Source organism: Barbus barbus, assembly GCF_936440315.1.
Source record: "Barbus barbus genome assembly, chromosome: 1".
NCBI lineage: Eukaryota > Metazoa > Chordata > Actinopteri > Cypriniformes > Cyprinidae > Barbus > Barbus barbus.
Window position 1 is genome coordinate 41,714,124 of NC_136729.1, and position 20,584 is coordinate 41,734,707.

Genomic DNA, 20,584 nt, shown 5'->3' on the forward strand with positions numbered 1-20,584 from the left:
AACAGTGATACGCTACCAATCAAAAAAAAGAAAAAATGAAAGAAATAAATACTTCCATTTAGCATGGACCCATTAAATTGATCAGAAGTGTCATTAAAGACATTTTGAATGTTACAACAGATGTTTCAAAGAATCCTGAAAAAATATTAAGCAGTATTTATTAGCTGTTTTCTGAAGGATCGTGTAACTCTGGAGTAATGATGCTGAAAATCCAGCTTTGTCATTAGGGGAAGAAATTACATTTTAAAATATATTAAAAAAGAAAACAGTTATTTTAAATTGTAATAATATTTCAAAATATTGCCGTTACAGTGCATTGGTGAACATAAGATATTTCTTTTAAAACATTAAAAATAAACTTAATTTCACTCAGATGATGCTAACCCTGGAACAATATACAAATCTACCAAATTTTGCTACAAGTTTAATTGCAACATATAATGATTGCAGTTAATAGTTCACCATCTGTTTGATTACATGCAATTTGTAACTAACTGCATGATTTTTACTGTACATTTCTGTCATAGTCACCACTAATAACCTATTCCTAAATATAATGTAGAAACTTCCAATTTTCTGTAAAGCTGCTTTGCAAGGATTTCTATTGTGAAAAGCACTATCCAAATGAACTTGTATTAAATTGAGTTTTTAATAAAATCTCTCTCATCTGTCCTCTCAGACGGAGTACGCTCGCTTTGAGAACGGACGCTTTGTGTACCGGATAAGCCGATCTCCCATGTGTGAATACATGATCAATTTCATCCATAAACTCAAACACCTGCCTGAGAAATACATGATGAACAGCGTCCTGGAGAACTTCACCATCTTATTGGTGAGTCTACATGTCCGTCAGTGATGTTTAAACCAATCAGTGAGAGCTTTCAGTGCAGGGCGGAGCCTGTGGCCTCTGAGCAGAGACGACCCAGCATTCCTGGCATTCCTGTGGCGCTGTGCAAAGCCTAATAATCTCCTGCAAAGGGGGAGGAACCCCTTTCTCTAACCTTCATACACACAAGGATTAGAGCCCTATTCTCTCCTATAGCGAGGGTCTTACTAATGCACTTTCCCTGCTCTCTTCCTTCAAATCCCTCACATCCTGGTGCTGTGCATCTGTAAACCTGCTCTCCTGGATTGCGACTCTCACCTGCCATGGAGGTTTTAGTTGTTATTATAGACTGAGGGAGGATGTGTGTGTGTGTTTATAGTGAATTCTTGTGTACAGTATATGTTATTGAAGGGAGGTGGCATTGGTCTTAACATCCATCTCAGGTGATCCGATCACATACAGCACTAAATGTTTAATATCGGATTAAAAAAGTTTAAACAGGATCCAATATGTTTAAAATGATCCAATCATTAATTTTTTAAACACTACCTTGTCTTGATGCATTGCAGACTGACTCACCCAAAAAGGGAGGGGGGGGGGGGCAATATAAATGATAAAAAACATTAATGTGCCTGAAATCGACATGCAGTGTGACACAGACATAAAGTGATGCATGCAGTCAAAAATCAAAAACCTTCCTTTGGATGAAATCTACACAGGTAAATCTCACAAAACACATCCAAAATAATAATAAAAAAAAAATACCCATGAAAATCTGCCCTTTAACTGTTTTTGAACTTTAAATATTGTTTGCATTGTCCCATTAAGCACATTTCTTTGAATCAAATTTTCATTTCTGTTATGTATACATTTTAAAATATTTATTTTAGAGCACTAAAGAAATTTACTTGTAGAATTTTTGTTTATTTATTTTTTTTCTGGTGATTCTCATTACATTGGTATTGCAGCTGTAGTACAATTATTTTTACTATAATAATTTTTTTTATGAAAGACACAAAATTACTGTGCTCTGCCAACTAATGAAGTCCATACATATTAATAATAACAAAAGTAAAATAAATTGAATTATCTTTTTAATTATAATTGTTTTAATTAATACATTTTTTAAATACATGTATTGTAATGTTTTATTTTAAGTCAGCCTAGGTAATGTCAGTACAACATATTGGCATGTTGTACAGTACAATTTGCAAGTTAGACATCTGTATGGTTTTTATGTTTAATACAATATAAACAGTAATACTGTGAAATTTAAAATAACTGTTTTCTATTTGAAGATATTATAAAATATGTACAAAATATAATTTATTTCTGTGATAGCACAGCTGAATTATCAGCAACATTACTCCAGTCTTCAGTGTCACATGATCCTTTAGAAATCATTCTAATTTGGTGCTCAAAAAGCATTTCTAATTATCATCAATGTTAAAAACAATTTATGCGGCTTCATATTTTTACTGATTAATTTTTTTTTTCAAAACTTTTTTGAATAGAAAGTTCAAAAGAATTAAGGTTACAAGAGACATTTTTGTAATATTAAAAATGTCTTTCTTTACTGTCATCTTTAATCAGTTTATTGTGTCCATGCTGAATAAAGTATCTTCTTTTTTTGTTGTTGAAAAAATTAAAATTAAAATTTAGCAGTAGTGTATAAACTTTTTTTTTTTTTGCCCACTACTGAATGATTTTTTTTTTTTTTTTTTTGCATCATAATGAGAATTGAGGGGGTAGGCTTAATTTATCTAAACCTTTTGTGAAAATATGACCTGGGCCGTATGTATAAAGCCGCTCCGAGTAAAATTTTAGTTGTGTGTCAAAATTCAAAATTCTAATTCCTAGACTTAAGAATAAGAGTGATTCATAAAGGTTCCTAAGTGTTAAGACTAGGTCTTAGCTCCTAAATTATTTAAGAGAGCTAAAGAGGTATTCTAACCTAGTTAGGAGTAACACAATGGCAGCAAAGAGGAGGAGACAAACACTTTCCAGCGAAAATATGACATATTGGGGTTACATGATGATGATATAGAGTTGATAAAACGATACAAACTTGATTGTCAAGATCAAAAAGTTTTTTTTTTATAACTGACAAACAAATGTAATAACCTCTTCCACACAACAAGCTCTCCAATGCTCTAACTGCAGAAATGAAAGTAGTAATACAATTTTTTTTTTGGCTGGAAAATTGGAAAAATGCAGCAATGCAGTGATGACACTGTAAGCAGGGTCTTACATATTGTGGCACTAACCCCACCAAACACAGTGGCCAAAAGTGGTGTAGATTTTTTTTTTTCTTTTTTTTATGACCCCACATTTAATTTAAACCATCAAAATACAAAGGAAAAAAAACTAACCAAAAAACACTGACCAGTGTAGCCAACTGCTTTCAATTGAAAGTAGCTAAAGCTGGTCACTTAATGTTGCTAGGTGAGTTCACTGATCTATATTTATATGTATTTAGCTCAGTGAACTTGCCTTTATGACGTCATGGGAGAGTCTTGGAATGTAGATAAGGTTTGTCCAAGAAATTGATTTTGTTGCTAGGCTTTTGGGAAAAAAAAGTCTCTAAAGGCGTGAGGAAGTCACTAAATCTAGCAGTATTGGCACATAAGTTGCTCTTGTTGCATGTGTTCATAATTTCTTTGTATGACAGCATGGCCAAAAATTATGGCCGCACAATTTGGCATGTTTCATTGCATTATTATCACAAATAAAACAATTGACTCTAAGCAACTATGTACGGAAGCGTATTGCATTCACTTGAGGAAAAAAAATCTACTCTGTTTTTCTGAATTAACGAGTTAATTATCTCAGAATTACAAGATAATTTTTCATTAAAAAAAGTTTTTTCTCTGTTTTTCTGAATTAATGACTTAATTATCTCAGAATTCCGAGATAATTTTTCATGGAAAAAGTTTTTTCTCTGTTTTTCTGAATTAATGACTTAATTATCTCAGAATTCCGAGATAATTAAGTCATTAATTCAGAAAAACAGAGAGAAAACTTTTTTTTTCATTAAAAATTATCTCGTAATTCTGAGATAATTAACTCGTTAATTCAGAAAAACAGAGCAAAAACTTTTTTTAATGAAAAATTATCTTGTAATTCTGAGATAATTAACTCGTTAATTCAGAAAAACAGAGAAAAAACTTTTTTCATGAAAAATTATCTCGTAATTCTGAGATAATTAACTCGTTAATTCAGAAAAACAGAGTAGATTTTTTTTTCCTCAAGTGAATGCAATACGCTTCCGTAACTATGCAATATGTTTACAATTTTTTTTTTTTTTAATTGAGGGTGAAGATGTCCAATTTCCTAGGCTGGACATCACTTTTGGCCACTACTATATGGCAGTTAATTGACTTTCCAACTGACCGCCAAACCATATTGCAAAACAAGCCACTTTTATGAGGGTTGTTGGCTTTCCTGGAGTTGTTGGAGCCATTGATGGAACTCATGTTCACATCTGTATACAACTGTAAAAGAGGAGACATACCAATAGAAAACAAAGCATCAGTAATAATGTGTGATAATTTAGCACAATGCAAAGCATAAAAAAATACATTAAAATATTTCAGAAAAATCCTACTTTTTACTAAGAATTTTTTGACACTTAACTCAAAGCTTAAGACTATTCTTAAAGGGATAGTTCACCCAAAAAATGAAAATTCTGTCATCATTTACTCACTCTCAAGTAGTTCCAAACCTGTATGAATGTGTTTGTTCTGCAGAACACAAAGGAAGATATTCTGAAGAATGTGGGAAACTAGCAGTTCTGGGGCACCATTGACTTCCATAGTATTTTTTTTTTCCTACTATGGAAGTCAATGGTGCCCCAAAACAGCCTGGTTACAAACTGTCTTCAAAATATCTTCCTTTGTGTTCAGAACAAAGAAATCCATAAAGGTTTGGAACTACTTGAGGGTGAGTAAATGATGACAGGATTTTCATTCCCCCCCTCCCTTTTGGGGTGAGTCAGTTTATTTTGGGGTGAACTGCCCCTTTAAGAGCATTTCTGAGAAGTTATATACATACGACTGGTTTTATACACATGACAGGTTTGTGAACTGTACAATAATGCAATCTCTCTCTCTATCTGTTTCTCTATTTCAGGTGGTAACAAACAGAGACACACAGGAGACCCTGCTGTGCATGGCCTGTGTATTTGAAGTGTCAAACAGCGAGCACGGAGCCCAGCATCACATCTACAGACTAGTGAAGGAATGAAGCAGCTCTTTCACACAGACTCTGGACCTCAGTACAGTGGCAGTGCCTCTAGCTCAACACTCACTCAAGATGATTTTCCGTCACATTTGGGTGATGCTTATAATTATATATATATATATATATATATATATATATATTTTTTTTTTTTTTTCTTAATATGTGTTTGACGTTTAACTGCAGCTGTGAATTGCGGTACAGTTGTATTATGTTTTAATACGGGAAAGAATGTCAAAGAATGCCGAATCAACATTAATTCGTAGACTATACATATAAAGTGACAGTATCATTCAACTTAAGGTTAGGTTGAGTTAGAATGAATCTGAAAACAACCTCATTTTTATTTTTTTATTTTTTTTTATCTCGGAAATGTACACATCTGAAAGCGTATGGGTGCAGCCATAAATGTGTGTGTGAGTAGGATGTAGGTGTACAGATGTATATACAGTACATTCTCACATACTGTACTTAGGTATTTTTCCCAAAGAAAAAGTATTTGAGAAATAATCATTCTGTAACATTGATTTATTAAAAAGAAAGCTACTGTAGGTGTTTAAAAAAAAGATTCTTGTGGCCATCGGAAAACAAAACGTTCCCGCATTCCCAACATTCCGAGAATTCTGAAACCCAGCCCTTGTAAACAATTACTTTTTACACACTACTTCTTTCTTTTTCGTTGAGGAATTACTGCACTGTGATACGAGACGTTTATAACAACCTGTGTCTGTTGTCATGTGTCATCACCTGCAATAAGAAAACGCAGAGAATCGACCGACTGTACAGCTTGTGTAACAGATAACTCTAGAAACAAGAAGCACTGCATTAACTACCAGGGCTTGATGGTTTATCCATCAGATTGACCCGAGCACTTGGATCCACTCGTCGGACAAGCCTTAGTGCGTGTTTGCTGCTGGGAAAGCCACACTTTTCACGAAGCCCATCCCTGAACGTGCTGTACACCCGCACGTCACGAAGCACTCCTTCATCTTCTGTAAGAATCTGTCCCAGAGTTCCTCGCTGCCTTTGACATCCCCACACAGCCCATGTCTCTGTGGCCTAATCGATTTCTACGACTGCAAGCCTTAATAATGGTTGTGTGAACTCCAAAAGATGCCACTAAAGCTGTGACCTCTTTCCTAAGCTGGAAGACTTTCTTATTGTCACATGTTGTAGGAATTGTACAGTACAAACCTGCCAAAGTGTAACAATATACAGCACAGTGCCTTAGTGTATGAAGCGAACGTGGATGAGCGCAGTCGTTTTTCGGGAAAAAGGTGTGGTCACATTTACTGTTGCTAGGCGGAGAAATCAGTGCAGATGAAATCAGTCATTCCAATAGGAACTTGTGTGATTGGGAGTTTCGTGTTAAGGCAGAAATTTAGCTCGTTTTGAAATTAGTTTGCCGCACTGACCAGCTGAGAGATTCTTGGTTTGAAAGTGACTTCTGTGTGAGCTGTGCTTTACACATCGTTACGCTGCTGATAATAAACAATGGACATTTTGCCCACTAAATTTTGCCGCAAATGTGACCGCACCTTAAGATCCTACGTGTCATCTTTATAAAAGAGCACTGGCCATTCGGTTGACCTTTCACTCTCAGAGACGGAAGACATATTTAGACACACAGATCTTGCCTTTCTTATCCGAAAAGACCAAAAAGTTGAAGGAGACGCATAGAGCTCCTCTTTATTTCCTGCACTGTAGCATGAAAGTGCCTTTGGTTCTGATTTTTCCAGCTTAGAAAAGACTGATGTTTTTTTTTTTTGCGTTCTTAAGATGATCAAAAACCAAAAAAAAAAAAAAAAAAGGATGTTGGTCAAATATTCACCACATTGCCTTCATAGGAATTTTATAGAAAAATCAACATGGGCTAGTGAGTGGAAATAAAGTTATGTAATAATTATTAAAAACAAACTTCTATCAGCATTTGATTTGGTGGATGTGGCAAACTGTCATTTATTTATTTTTTTCAAACTATGAACTTCGGTTCCATTCTGTGAGAGATTTATTTGACATAGAGCTTTTTTAGCTACTTTTCTAGTGCATAATGGAATTGTAAAAGCAGAAAACCTCACAGCACCGTGGAGATTATGATTGCTGAATGGTGTTTGCGTTTCCTTTTTTCAAGCCATTTCAATGTCTTATTTTGAATATAGAAACTCTATATGAAGTGGCGTCGTGTGTTGCTCCTCAGACCTTAAAGATAGTCAAGGATATTAACCGCAGAGTCACATGTAAGCTGGCTTCACCAAACCATATCATCTTTACTGCATAATTTATTTATGCTGTTCATTTAAGTGGATTGAACCCTCAAAGCGTGAGAGACTACGTTAGATTTACAGCTGTGTATGTTGTAGCGCTTCAAGTAAACTGTGGAGTTATTAAGTACGCACGATATCAAAACGGCAGACGATGTTGATTGTTTCGTGTTTGCCGTACCTTCGCCCTTCGTTCTTGTTCACATTTCATGTAGAGATCTTCCTGTATTGTTCTACATGTACGCGATGGTTTTGTGACGACGTCAGTATATTCGGAGCCCATTTGGGTGGTGATACTGTTACTGCTGCGCTGCTGGTGCATCTGCTACGTCAGTTCCTCCTCATCAGTCCCCTTTACTTCTCCAGGGATCTGAGAACTAAGGCCTTTAATATGATGAATGTTAAACGGACATTGTTTGCTAGTAACGGACACTAAGCAAGGATTTGAGCGGAATCCGGACTACAGTATGTCAGCAGTTTAGCTTCTGTTTTTTGATCTATATGTTTGTATTTTGTCTATGTGTAGGTACTGGTACCTCCTATGTTCATTACCATTTAAGATGTTGGCTTTAAAGTGAACTTTTCTCTAGTTCAGATAGTATCATAAAAAGATATTGGGTTTGTGTGCAGAGATTTTTTTGTAAAAAGGTGCTTTGTATAAAATTATATATTCTGGCTTTTCTTGGTACAAAGGTTGCGATATCTTTTAATATCCCTGATGATGGAAAAAAAGCATTGGAGCAAGGCTGAGAGAGAAAATAAAAACATATTATGTGTGTGTTCTTTATCGCATATGGTCTTGTCTTTGCTCCGTAACATTTTGATGCCTTCTTGATAAAGTGGTAGATATTTTGTAGCTTTCTAGATACTTTGTATGTATACAATATTGAATAAAATAAGTAATTAAAACAGCTTGTCTGGTCATGTGTTGTTTTCTTCATGTTTCAAAATGAAAAGGATGCACCTGTATCACCAAACAGTTTTGGTAACCAACACTGTTAAAAAAATTTTTTTTTTAAATTATGACACATTGTAGTGCATGCTTATTAAAACTAGATGTTTTATCCACACAATTACTATTTACTCTAGTACAGCTGTTTAATAACGTGTTCTGAACTTTAAGGAAGCAATAAAAACACAACATTTTAATGCATAATTTAATTTAATCATAAACTGTAAATTAAAGGAGCAGTACCCCAAAATTAAAAACGTGTTGTATTCACCCTCAGGCCATTAAAGATATAAATGTGTGTTTAAAGGGACAGTTTGTTTCATCATTGGAACAGATTGGGAGAAATTTTGCATTTCATCACTCACCAGTGTATCCTCTGCAGTGAATGGGTGCCGTCAGAAAGTCCAGGCAGCTGATAAAAACATCACAATAATCCACACTGCTTCAGTCCATCAATTAATGTCTTGTGAAGTAAAAAGCTGCATGCTTGTTATAAACAAATTCATCATTAAGACATTTTTAAATTTCAAACTGCAGCATTTGGCTCAAATATGAGTCTTCTATCAAACATATTGCTTTTTTCAGTGGAAAAATGGTCCTATCCGAACCAGAAGAGAAATATGCACAGTTTATAAGCACCAAAACTGTTCTAAATAAATATACTGTTAGGTTTTGAACTCAAATTCTGACGGCACCCATTCACTGTAGCAAGTGGTGTGATGCAAAATTCTCCAAATCTGTTCAAATGAGGAAACAAGCATATCAAACTCACAAATTGAAGGTGAGTAAATTTTCAGCAAATTTTCATTCTTGGGCGAACTGTTCCTTTAATATTTATGGTGTATCGGTAACGTAGATCCTCTCGTACAGTAATAGCACTGAACACTAGGGGGCGTGATTGCATTAATGTAGGTGAACAGCAGGGGTCACTGCAGGATTATTCTCAGAAAGTGGCGAACCATGAGCTTTTTATTACTCAAAGGCTTTTAAAAAAGTTAAAAAGCAAAATAGAATACATGAAAAATAAAATTAATGTATTACAGAGAGAGAGCTAGACTGTTGTGTCATTGCATATTCCTTTGTTTTAGTGATTGGTTTATGGTGTTTTAATGTAAATTGGATCTCTTCTGACCATGCAATTAGAATTTCTTTTACCATAAAATAGCATGTAAACTGTAGATTAATAATTAGTGCAGATAAGCATAAGTGTTTGATTTGTGATGCACAATTTCTTAATAACATGCAATACTCTTATAAAGCACCTTTAAACTACCCTAAGCTTGAAGAAGTAAATCTACTTAATTTTGGCTTTCAAAACTAAAACAACACAAAAATGCTAGTATTAAAATACCTTCAGTCATACTGTGTCCATCACAAGGTGTGTTAAGCAGTTGACTCTGTTCAGAGGGCAGTCCCAGTTTACCGTGGGTTGGGAGAGGCTAACATCAGGTCAAAGATGCACTCGGGTTAAAGGTGAATAGTGCTTTTGCAAAACATTCTTTAAATCATTCTAGTCATATCAGTCGTCTGATAAAAGATGATTTATGGAGGGGTAACTTATAGGGGGCTGACATACTGATATCACATGACCAGCAAAATACTACTGATTTTGTCTCTCTAGGCATCCTGTTTTCACTTTTGCTGACAAAATAAATGAATGATGTCTGACTGTATAGTATCATAAGTAGCCTGAGAAGTTTTTTCTTTTGTGCAATTCTGCATCCACAGGGTTTAGTGCAAGACAATATTGCTCATTGCAACATAAATATAAAAGGATTTGTCATTAGTGATTTAACTGTATACCTTGTTTGTTTGTAATTTTTTGAAGCATTGTAAATAAGCAAACAAATAAAAACATGTCATAAGAAAGTTTATCATGGCATTTGTTTGTTCCTTTGTTTTAAAAAAAAAGATAATAAATAAAATGAAATTGAACCCATAAAAGACAATATTATGCATGTAATAAATTAAGATGTGAATTCAGTGACTTTATCATTGTCTTTTTGTGTGTAAACAACCAAAACAACATATCAGGGGCCTGTTTCATAAAACAAGTTTAGCAAATAAGCCAGGTTTGTTTCAGTAAGTCTGACTTGATTTGGTTTAAAATAAGTCAGACTAACTGAAATAAGCCTGGTTTATTTGCTAAACTTGTTTTATGAAACAGGCCCCAGGTCCTTGTTCTTTTTTTATGGTTGGATGGATGATGATGATGATCAATATCAATATTATTTATTTATGTTTGTTTATGTATTTATTTAGTAGACAAACAAAACAACATTAGAACTTTTTTTCTGTTTATACTAACCACTTTAAATATATTTGATTTTAAAATCAAATGAAATCATTATTTCTAAACAGAAGTGCACACAACAGGTCTCGCAGAAGTTGTGATCTACAGAGAGTGCTGCAGGTCACGTGATCAGTGTAGTGTAGTGCTGTCCCGTCTGCGCTCATTCACTCACAGAGACTGAGACACAGACAACAAACCTGCCAACACTGGACTATGACGAACTCTTTCATTCTCAGACGGGCCGAGTCTGATTTATCTTTATTACTGATGATTAACCCATAACCTTTCATAGAATATTTCAGTTTTCACTTCACCTGAATAATTCCCTGCACCAAGAAACTTTTACAGACTTGCTGGGATCAGTCTGAGAGATGGAGGCAGAGGAGAATAAAATTTCAGTGTGGGTTTGTCGCGAAGAGAAGCTGGTGTCGGGCTTGTCCAAGCGCACGACCTGCGCGGATGTGATCCGGGTTTTACTGGAGGAGCAGAACCTGGAGCAGCGCGTCTCTCTCTCGGGCTCTCCTCAGTCCTACTGCATCGTGGAGAAATGGAGAGGATTTGAACGGATTTTACCGAACAAAACCAAGATTCTGCGACTGTGGAGCGCTTGGGGAGAGGAACAAGAAAATGTCCAGTTTGTGTTGGTGAAAAACGAGGCGTCTTTACCCAGCAACGGGCCGCGGAGCGCAGAGGCGCGCGTCGTCCTCAGCAAGGAGAGCCCTTGTGTCTACAAGGGGACCGCCAGAGTGACCATGGCTCTGTCACAGGAGAAACAAAGACGGATAGTCAGGAAAGCGTTCAGAAAGTTGGATAAAATCAATAAGAAACGGGTGCAGACTGCGTCTAAAGATGCTTCGTCTATGGAGAAGATGGAGACCCTTGTGCACCTGGTCATTTCTCAAGATCACACCATCCGCCAGCAGATTCAGAGGATAAAAGAGCTCGACAGGGAAATCGAAAGGTATGAGGCCAAAGTTCATTTTGACAGAATGAAGATGCATGGGATCAACTATGTCCAGGATACGTATTTAGTGGATGCCAACCCAGATAAAGTTGGTGAGGGGGACAAACCGAGCCCAGAAACAGCTCTCGCCCAGTTTGAGGAATATTCTCAGAGATGCGAGGAGGTCATCAAACTGCAGGAAGAGCTGACGAACCACGAGGCCCTCATGGAGAGCATTACAACTGAGATTCAAGAGGAACTCAACCAGAGGTGGATGAAAAGAAGACACGAGGAACTTGCGAATAAAGACTCTGAAAGCGAGACGTCTCTCAAAGTCACAACTCAAGAAAAAGACGATGGACCTTCAGTGGTGGATGTATCTTCTGACAACGAGTTGCTTCTGGAAGAAGAGAGGATCAGAACCCAACTCGACACCAGTTTGTACATCGGTCTGCGGCTGAACACTGATTTGGAGGCCATAAGGAATGATTTGGACTTGACCCAGGAGATATTTGGAGCGAAAGAGAAAGAACTGAGGGATTTAATGGAGAAAGTCAACTCTTTGGATTTTGAGGAGGACAGTGAGGCCGAAGCTGAGCTGAAAGAGGAAAACACAATAGAAACAGACAGATTGATGCCGCTCAAGGGGGAAAGTGTGTGGGTGGAGCAGGCAAGAGGGCTTTCAAAAACATGTGACGTGAACGATGATGACTCAGATACAGGACTCAGCTCAATGCATAGTCAAGACTCAGATATCACACCCATCTGCGAATCTTTGGTGTAAAATAATATTCATGTTATCCCTTGCTGGATAGTTCAAATGAACAATGCATGTCTTAATTTAACACATTTTACATTTGCATAAAGTAAACAAGCATAAAGAGGAGGCAAATAGGAGTGCTTGCACAGTAAAAAATTAAAAAAGTACTTCCCTGCAAATCAAAATGAAATTATATTATCAAATCACATTAAGAAAATAACTATGCACTTATCGAGCATTCTTAGTCATTTTCTTTTCATGTTGATGTCTATAAGAATATATGGTAGCCTTTTTCTGCCATTGAATAAAAAGATTAAAAATGGCAACGTATGGAAATTGAAAACAAAAAACGGAAGTTGTTCTAAGAATTCTAAGAGGTGTCAAAATTGTGAGATGAAAAGTCAAAATGTCTTGATATAAACTCAGAATTTTGAGAAAACGTTATTAGTTGTGAGACGAAAACTCACAATTTTCAGAGAAAAAAGTCAGAATTTCTTGACGTTAACTCAATTCTGAGAAAAAAATCAGAATCGTTAATTGTAAACAGAATTTCGAGGAAAAAAAGTCAAAATTGCAGAGATGTAAACTTGCAATTGTGAGAAAAAAGTAAGAATTGTGAGATAAAATATCACAGTCATCTTTTTTTATATTTTTGTTCCGTGGCGGAAATAAGCTTCCAATAATCAGTATTAACTTCATACATGTATTTGTGATTACTGTTATTTTGAGAAAAACATTCAAGATTGAAATCTGGGTGGTTGTATTTTTCTGCACGAGGCATCATTTCCGACATTATGAAGATCAATTTTACATTACAGTATGGATTATGCATTACGATATGCTATTTAAAGCTGAAGTGTATGATTTCTGTGCATCATCACCACATGGAATTTTTAAAATAATCTAAAGATTTTCAGACTGATTTCAGTGTTGCAAATATTTAATGATATTTTAATAGATGTTTTGGCAGTGCAAAAGCATGAAATAAAAGTTCCCTGTCTGCTGCCAATCTGCACTGTTGTGACATTTTCATAGAGCTCCAGAGTGGTTTGTCACATGATGTTTACAACTCAGGTAATAGGCTCAAAAATCTGCTTGCAGAACCCATGAGCAGAACTGATGGCAGAAATGATATTAAATTATGCACTTCTGGGGAAATGGTGGCAAGCCAAACAATAGTCTTTTTGAGATGATTTGGAATATTAACATCATTTCTGTATTAAATACTTCCTTGAGAGAAAGCATTTTAACATAAAAGAAGCACACTTCAGCTTTAAGTTGCATTATGGTATTGCTTGAGCTCAAGAAAGTTGCAGTATAGTTATGTGGGAAAACAATTTTTTTTTTTGAAAGTGGTGGTCATCTGAAGAGCTTGATGATACAGATGATTTATTTTTATTATACAGTTTTTTTGTTTGTTTTAATAGAGAATCCATCCATGTATTTAGAAATGTACAAATGTAAAATTTGTGTAATATGAGAATTTATCATAACACAATGTTGTCTTATAAACTGAAATACTGAAGAATGCTTCATTTAATCATTTTAAATCACATCATAATCTAATGAAACAATAAGAAATTCATGAAGTTTTTTATTATATGCTGATTTAAATAATCATAACATTTTTTACAATAATTGTTTTTACTCTAATGCTAAGAGAAATTGGCTTAATTGTCATATTAATAATAATAATACTAATAATAATAGTCCTACTTTTTGTTATTATTATTATTTTGTGAGATTCACCAGAGTGTTATCACCATATACACTTTTGTGTTGTGTGAATTTGAGGCAATATTCCGTGATAAATCACAACTTTTCCAGCAGTGAAAATAATGCTCATTATTTGTCTGTGTTCAGTGAAAAATGATCTGTGTTCATGCACTTATGCTGGATTTTAATAGGAGTATTAAGTGTTATAAAACAATAACATCTGCACCTGACACATCATGTAAATGTAACTCTTTTTTTCCTGATAATTTAATTGAGGAATGTTGCAGAACACAGATGTTTCATTGCTTGTATAATTACAAAGCTCTAAATATTGTTCAGACTACAAGGTGAAGAAGGTAAACGTGCATGGTAAAATAATTGTGAGTGTTGTGTGAACTGGGGAGGCGAGCTGCTGGTGGCATAAAGTGTTGCGCAATCCTCCGGTCCCAGAGGAAAAGCAGGCAGAGCACAGTTGGGGAGTTGAGCTACATATTTTATACAGGTTTTCACAGAGCGCCAGCCATTGTGAAAGCAGGAAAGCAGGACATTTACATAACGCAGCCAGATAACCTCCTCTCACGTGCTCACATCTCAGTCGTCCCAGGACACAAAAGACCCCAGGTTCAGTTTTGGCAGGGTCAAAATTTATTTGTAAATAACATGCATTTAAGTGTCTAAAAATGACATCCATTTTGCACTTATGCATAATCTTTTATGCATAATCTATTTCCATAAGTCCTCGTTTTAAAAGCATGCTACAGTGTACTACTACTTCTTTTTTTTTCACAAGGGTTTCCAAAAAGGGTTTCACAAAAATACTCATAAAAGTTTAATTAGATGTATCCATCCATCTCAACCAATCAGTAAAGTATTTGTAGCATGTATGGCCCAAACAGAAGATGTACAGTCTGTTAATTCCTCATTAATGTCTGTGAGGAAATCATTGGCAGTACAGTGTGAGCGTTCTAAAGTCAAGTGCTGTTAAACTGCAGCAGGGAGGAGTACAGGTACAGATACAACCATCAAGCCCTCATATCACAGAGGACCTGGCACACAGGCCTCATCTGGCTAGATACCTTTGTAATTTGTTGAGGCGAATTGCGAAACTCTGAAATGCGGACATATTATTGATCTGTCCCGTGGTGCGTGAGGGTAGAGATGTGTCATGGGTTGTGTACAAACACCTGTGCGCCAAAATACACTTGAGCACACACTGTTCAACCAGTTGTGTGTTCCCACAGCTTCAAGTTCCAGTGGTTTTCTCCCTGAAACATAAGCCTGAGGGCACATTCGTTCACTCTGGGATGCTGGAGGCCTTTATGCAATACGATTAGGTGTAGTAAATCTGCTTGGTGACATAACCAAAGAAAATATTCACATCAGCTTTTTTTCAGTAATTGTCGGTGTAACGACTGCAGAAGTATTTACCAACAGGTTTTTGTGGCTATAGTGTCATATGAGAGACAGTAATGGTTTTCATAAAATTTGTAGGGAAAGTTCACCCAAAAGTACTTGTATGACTTTCTTTCTTCTGCAGAACACAAAAGATATTTTGAAGAGTGCTGGTAACCAGACAGTTTTAGCTTCTATCGTATGGACAAACAAACACTTAGGTAGCCTAATTATCAAAATACTGTATCTCTTTTTTTTTATGAGAAAGAAGAAAGAAAATCATACAGGTTTGGAATGACATGAGTAAATGTTGACAGAATTTTTATTTTTCAAAAAACTATCCCTTTTGCCTGTACAATGGTGTAAATGTTCAATGTTCAGTTTCCCATGTACACAGTACATTCTAATTTCACAAAACACTTTAATTACTTCATTACAGTTGACATAATTGTATAGTGTTTGTGCCAGCTAAATATCTGTCACTGCAAACCTTTGCTGACACATTGAGCAATACTTGCATGCACGCTCAGAAAAAAAGGTACAAACACTATGCACTAAAGCTGTCATTTGGACATTATTTTTCAAACGGTACTGTATTACCTTATTTACCTCTAAATGGTGCCTATTAGTATCTTAAACCTTTAAGATTTACTACACATATTTGTACCTAAAACGTATAATCACGTATAAACATATAACACCTAATGGTACACATCATAATATCTTTTTTAAAGGGATTCATATGATGCGATTTCCAGTTTTCCTTTCTCTTTGGAGTGTTACAAGCTGTTCGTGCATAGATAAGATCCCTGAAGTTGCAAAGACTAAAGTCTCAAAACCAAAGAGATATTCTTTATATAAGTTAAGACTTGTCCATGCCCCCCTAAAACGTCTCATTTAAACACACCCCCACGTCTACGTCACTGTGTGGGAAGATTTGCAAAACACCACCCAAATGTATACGCAATGAAAGAAGACAGGACTATTATTCTCGCTGTAGTATTGTTGCTGCCGCCGGCACCATGTCCTGGAGACGCTGTGTTTTGTTGTGAAAGCGAAAGTACTTTGCTTGGGCTTCCAAAAGAGGACACAACTAGAAATCAGTGGTTAAGTTGTATTTACAACACTGTTCCAGAACAGTTCAACCCAAATATTAGAGTGTGTGCAGCACATTTTATGGAGGATTATTTTATGAACCTGGAAGAGTAACCTTAGCCTACAATGCTGGCTTGCACAAAGGCTGTTTCTATAAAGTGGGGCAAGTCCAACATTACAAGGACAGTCAGAGCCTGTAAGTATGTTTCTGCTACTGAGATTCAAACGTGAGTTTTGAGCAGTGTAGAGAAGTGCTTGTTGTTTGTAGTTTCTCCGATCAAAAATCCAGATACGGTAAAAAGACAGTATAAGTTATTATAATCAGTAATTATGTTCCCACTGGATGCAACAAATACCTCATTTATAATGGGTTTTATTGTTTTGGTGTCATCGCGCCAGGACACGCATCACAATACGGTAAGGGGGCATAACATTTCCATCTCACGCTTGAGGTATTCGGCCAATCACAACGCACTGGATAGCTGGCCAATCAGAGCAGGTCTCGCTTCTCAGAACGATGAGCTTTGTAAAAATCGATGCGTTTCAGAAAGGCGGAGCATAGAGGAGCAACAATAATGTACAGTATGTGGAAAATAAGCTTTTGAACCATAAACCGTATAAACGCATTGCATTACACCAAATACACCAAGTAACATTCTTTTTAGCAACATCATATGACCCCTTTAAGGTTACCTTCTAGTGACAGCTTATAGTCCCTTTTTCAGTCAGATTATATGAAACACATCTTTATATAAGAAATTGTTTCTGAAAAAGTTTGTTTTTGTGTGTGTCCATTGCTGTTACATTGTTGATTTGTTCCACTTTACAAATAATTGTAGGTGTTAAATCACAGTTGTTGTTTTTATGGAAATGCATAAACGAAATGCATGTGCTCTTTTCACCTTTTGGTACTCTTGCTTTCAGAGGACACTAGAGTATCTTAAGTAAGGGGTGCCAGATTTACAGATGCCCACACAGGTTCTGTGAGTCTGAGTGTAATGAAGTGGAAAGGAATGTAACCTTTTTGGTGGTGTGAGAGTGTGATCCTGAACATCATCATTTGCACATTTACACCCTCAGAGTGCTAAAAGTCTGTAGGAAAGAAAAATCACAAAAGCCATCTCTTTAATATCTGTTGTGTATAATCTCATATGCTATGGGATCAACTGAAGATTTGTACTAAATGTGACACATTTCTTCAATTTTCCAGAGAAAAACAGCCTAGTAATCTTACTTGTCTCATTTGTCTCAACCTTTTACAAAAAGACATGTCAATAAATATAAACACAAACATGTTTCAAGAAATTCTTCCAAGAAAATATTATCTGAGCCATACATTTTAATACTCTGACTGAAAACTCCCCCCTAAATTGGTCATTTTGGTAACATTTTAATATTTTAGTGATTCATTTTTGGGTTTATATTTTCTTTTAATTACATTTTACATTGATTAATCTCAAAACTTAAAAAAAACAAAAAAACATTGTGTTTCTTACAACTACACTTTCTTATATGAACAACAAAACACATCTTAATTTATTCTGAGGCAGACATAACTGAAATGACAGTTTTACTTTCAGTTCACGTTGAAATGAGTCAGGTGTTAATTCAGTAACCAGCCAGACATATTCAATGATTCATTCAGTGAAGGATTTGTTAGACTGATTCAGCCTGTTGACTCACGAGTTTCATTAAAAGAACATAAAGGCTCATAAAGAGTCATTAGTTTGCAAATCAGACATAGTGGTCATGCTGTCTGTGCCAAAGATCATTTCTTTCTTTATCATCACATTCAATTTAGACTTCAGCTCTTTTTTATCTCATCATATTCAATCCTCACAACTAAAAAAATATAAATAAAATTATTTATTTTGATGTCACTATGCACATGCACAATGGTGGTGAACAGCAGTTCAGGAAACATTGATATACGGCAATACTGAATTGATGAATCCTTTACGTTGTTATTTGTAAAATTGGCGTATGCAAACACTCTTGCTCAGTTACCCAGCATTGCTCCATTTGGATTGTTATTAATTGTGAGCAGTGAGGGGGAGAGCAGCATTCAAATGAAATTTCATGGGTCAGGCTGTAAAGGTGCTTCAAGGGAAGCATGCAGAGGAGACGGCAGGTCAAGCTGTCATTCATAGTGCCATGTGGCCTTCTCTCTGCAGGGCAGCTGTGGTCGGAGTGTGTGTGTGCAGGGAGGGTATTTGAGGTGGGCCGTATTGTATGGATGAAGAGGAGGAAGTGAAGCGTAAGAGGAGAGTGGGAGCCAGCTGTGGTCACTACACAGTGTGGGTTACAAACACACACACAAACACACTAAATGTGAACCTGCTGCATACCTGGTTCCACTCGGTGAGATCTCTATGCACATTAGGTAAACAAATCTAAATGGATGATTATGAATGTTGAGATACAGATGGTATGCTGCTCAAATGAAACCGCCAGACCTTTATTTTCCTGGTCAATGAGGCAGCGATAAGACTGTTTGCAATTAGCTTCCACTCCCATTGTGCAGTATGCAGTGATCCACTGATGATGAGCTAAATGACAAGTTCTGTCTTGTCAAGAAATAAGAACCTAATGATGAAGCAGAAGTGAAATGAGAAATTTCTTATTTACCAACACTCATCTCCTTGACATTAATTAATGTCAATACTGTGCTTTATCGTCTCATTAAAATTTACTCTAGCCCACAGCAACCTCATTAGTGGTGTTTGCTAAGGCAAGCATCACTGTCGCTATATTGCTCATTCTGTACTTAGGGATAGAACAAACTTCTTGTCACACCTACCCCTATTATCAGGCCCCCCCCCGTCCATGAGACTGCCCCCTTAGCCAGGTTCCCAATGGGAGCAGTTGTGAGAGAGGAGGGTGTGATGAGGCACACCTGAAGTGAATAAACCTTGTCAAAATCACTATTAAATGCTGAGCATGCCTCTACTTAGCATGCATGGTGGTGTCCTTCGTAGGTCCAAGAGGGGAGCAGGGAAGGATTGCCCCATGCTGCTAAGTCACTGGACCTGTAGCCCAGTGCAGGAAGCACATGTCACCACCATCAGGGTGCCTCTCAAACGCAGCAGTTCCAGGGAAGCAGAGCTGCTACAAAGAAGCCACCATCCCTCGCTTATTTGGACATTCCACGAGCCAATCCAGTCCTGATGGTTAATGGCAAATTAATTCGGCTTGCTGTTCTCGACGGAGACTTGAACTCAAGGCTCGGCTTGAGCTCCGAGTTCAGAACCCACATTGTAGTACTACATAGAGGGAGAATAACAGAAATAGACGAGGAGATGGGGAGGTGGAGGGATGCCGGAAGAATTGTCGCTGGGACAGCGCAATAACTGCTGCTTATATAGCAACATAATGATGATTGGCAAGACTGAATGATTAGGCTCCTCCCGAACCTATGTTTGCAACTTAATTTTGGGTTTTTTATGTTCAATAAAAAGCCTCTCTGAGACCTGATGCCACACCTACTGTGTCTGTCATTGCTCAGCCCACCAAAGTGGCAGAGAATGCGGGCAAAGGCCGAGCTTAGACAGTGCAGTTGGATATCAACTAATTTTGTGAATGTTCCTAGGATGTTTGTTAGCGGATATTCGTAAAAACCTGAACTTGGATGGAGAATCAACGGAAACAGCCTCCCGATCACAACAGGGTGAGGTGATGTTTCTTATATTATCAATTATCCTGTGGTTTTGTTGAGGCTGTCAACTAAAACCTTGCTTCTCTGTTCCTGTTCTGGCCCGGTGCGGGAGTTAGAACTCCCGTTCATGAATGCTAATGTCCTCGTAGATCCAGGAGGAGGCAGTCCACAAGTTACCATGCATTGCCACCTTTGGGCTGGAATTGACAGTCCCAGAGAACCACAACCGCTACAAAGACACCACCCCATGGACCCCGGACTGATGCTTGTGCGGCTGCCAGCACCTTGCACCCTTTTACTTGGCCTGGATCCCTTTGATCCTGTAACGGAAAGGACATCAGATACCCTGTTCTTTTGTACACTTTCATCCTCATGATCACATTTTTTGGACAATTTATGCTTGTTTTATGTTTAATAAAAAGCCTCTCCCAGGTCTGACACCACACCCACTG

The 20,584-nt window shown here is 36.8% G+C and overlaps 2 protein-coding genes across 2 annotated transcripts in view; both read left to right on the top strand.

Moving 5' to 3' along the window:
- Window positions 1-8,225, top strand: part of LOC306875374 (transcriptional enhancer factor TEF-1-like) — a 62,287-nt gene extending 54,062 nt beyond the window's left edge. The window contains exons 11-12 of the mRNA XM_079425884.1: window positions 680-832; window positions 4,958-8,225. Of these exons, the coding sequence (XP_079282010.1) occupies window positions 680-832; window positions 4,958-5,071 (267 nt within the window). The 3' untranslated portion in view covers window positions 5,072-8,225. The remainder of the gene's footprint in view (window positions 1-679; window positions 833-4,957) is intronic.
- Window positions 8,226-10,739: 2,514 nt separating this feature from the next.
- LOC306868642 (ras association domain-containing protein 10-like) lies at window positions 10,740-13,791 on the top strand. Its single transcript, XM_079414901.1, has one exon. The coding sequence runs from the start codon at window positions 10,943-10,945 to the stop codon at window positions 12,296-12,298; it is 1,356 nt and encodes a 451-aa protein (XP_079271027.1). The 5' UTR covers window positions 10,740-10,942; the 3' UTR covers window positions 12,299-13,791.
- The last annotated feature ends 6,793 nt before the right edge of the window (window positions 13,792-20,584 follow it).

Coding starts and splice junctions, on each gene's coding strand:
- LOC306868642 (XM_079414901.1), top strand. CDS start 10,943: ATGGAGGCAGAGGAGAATAAAATTTCAGTGTGGGTTTGTCGCGAAGAG.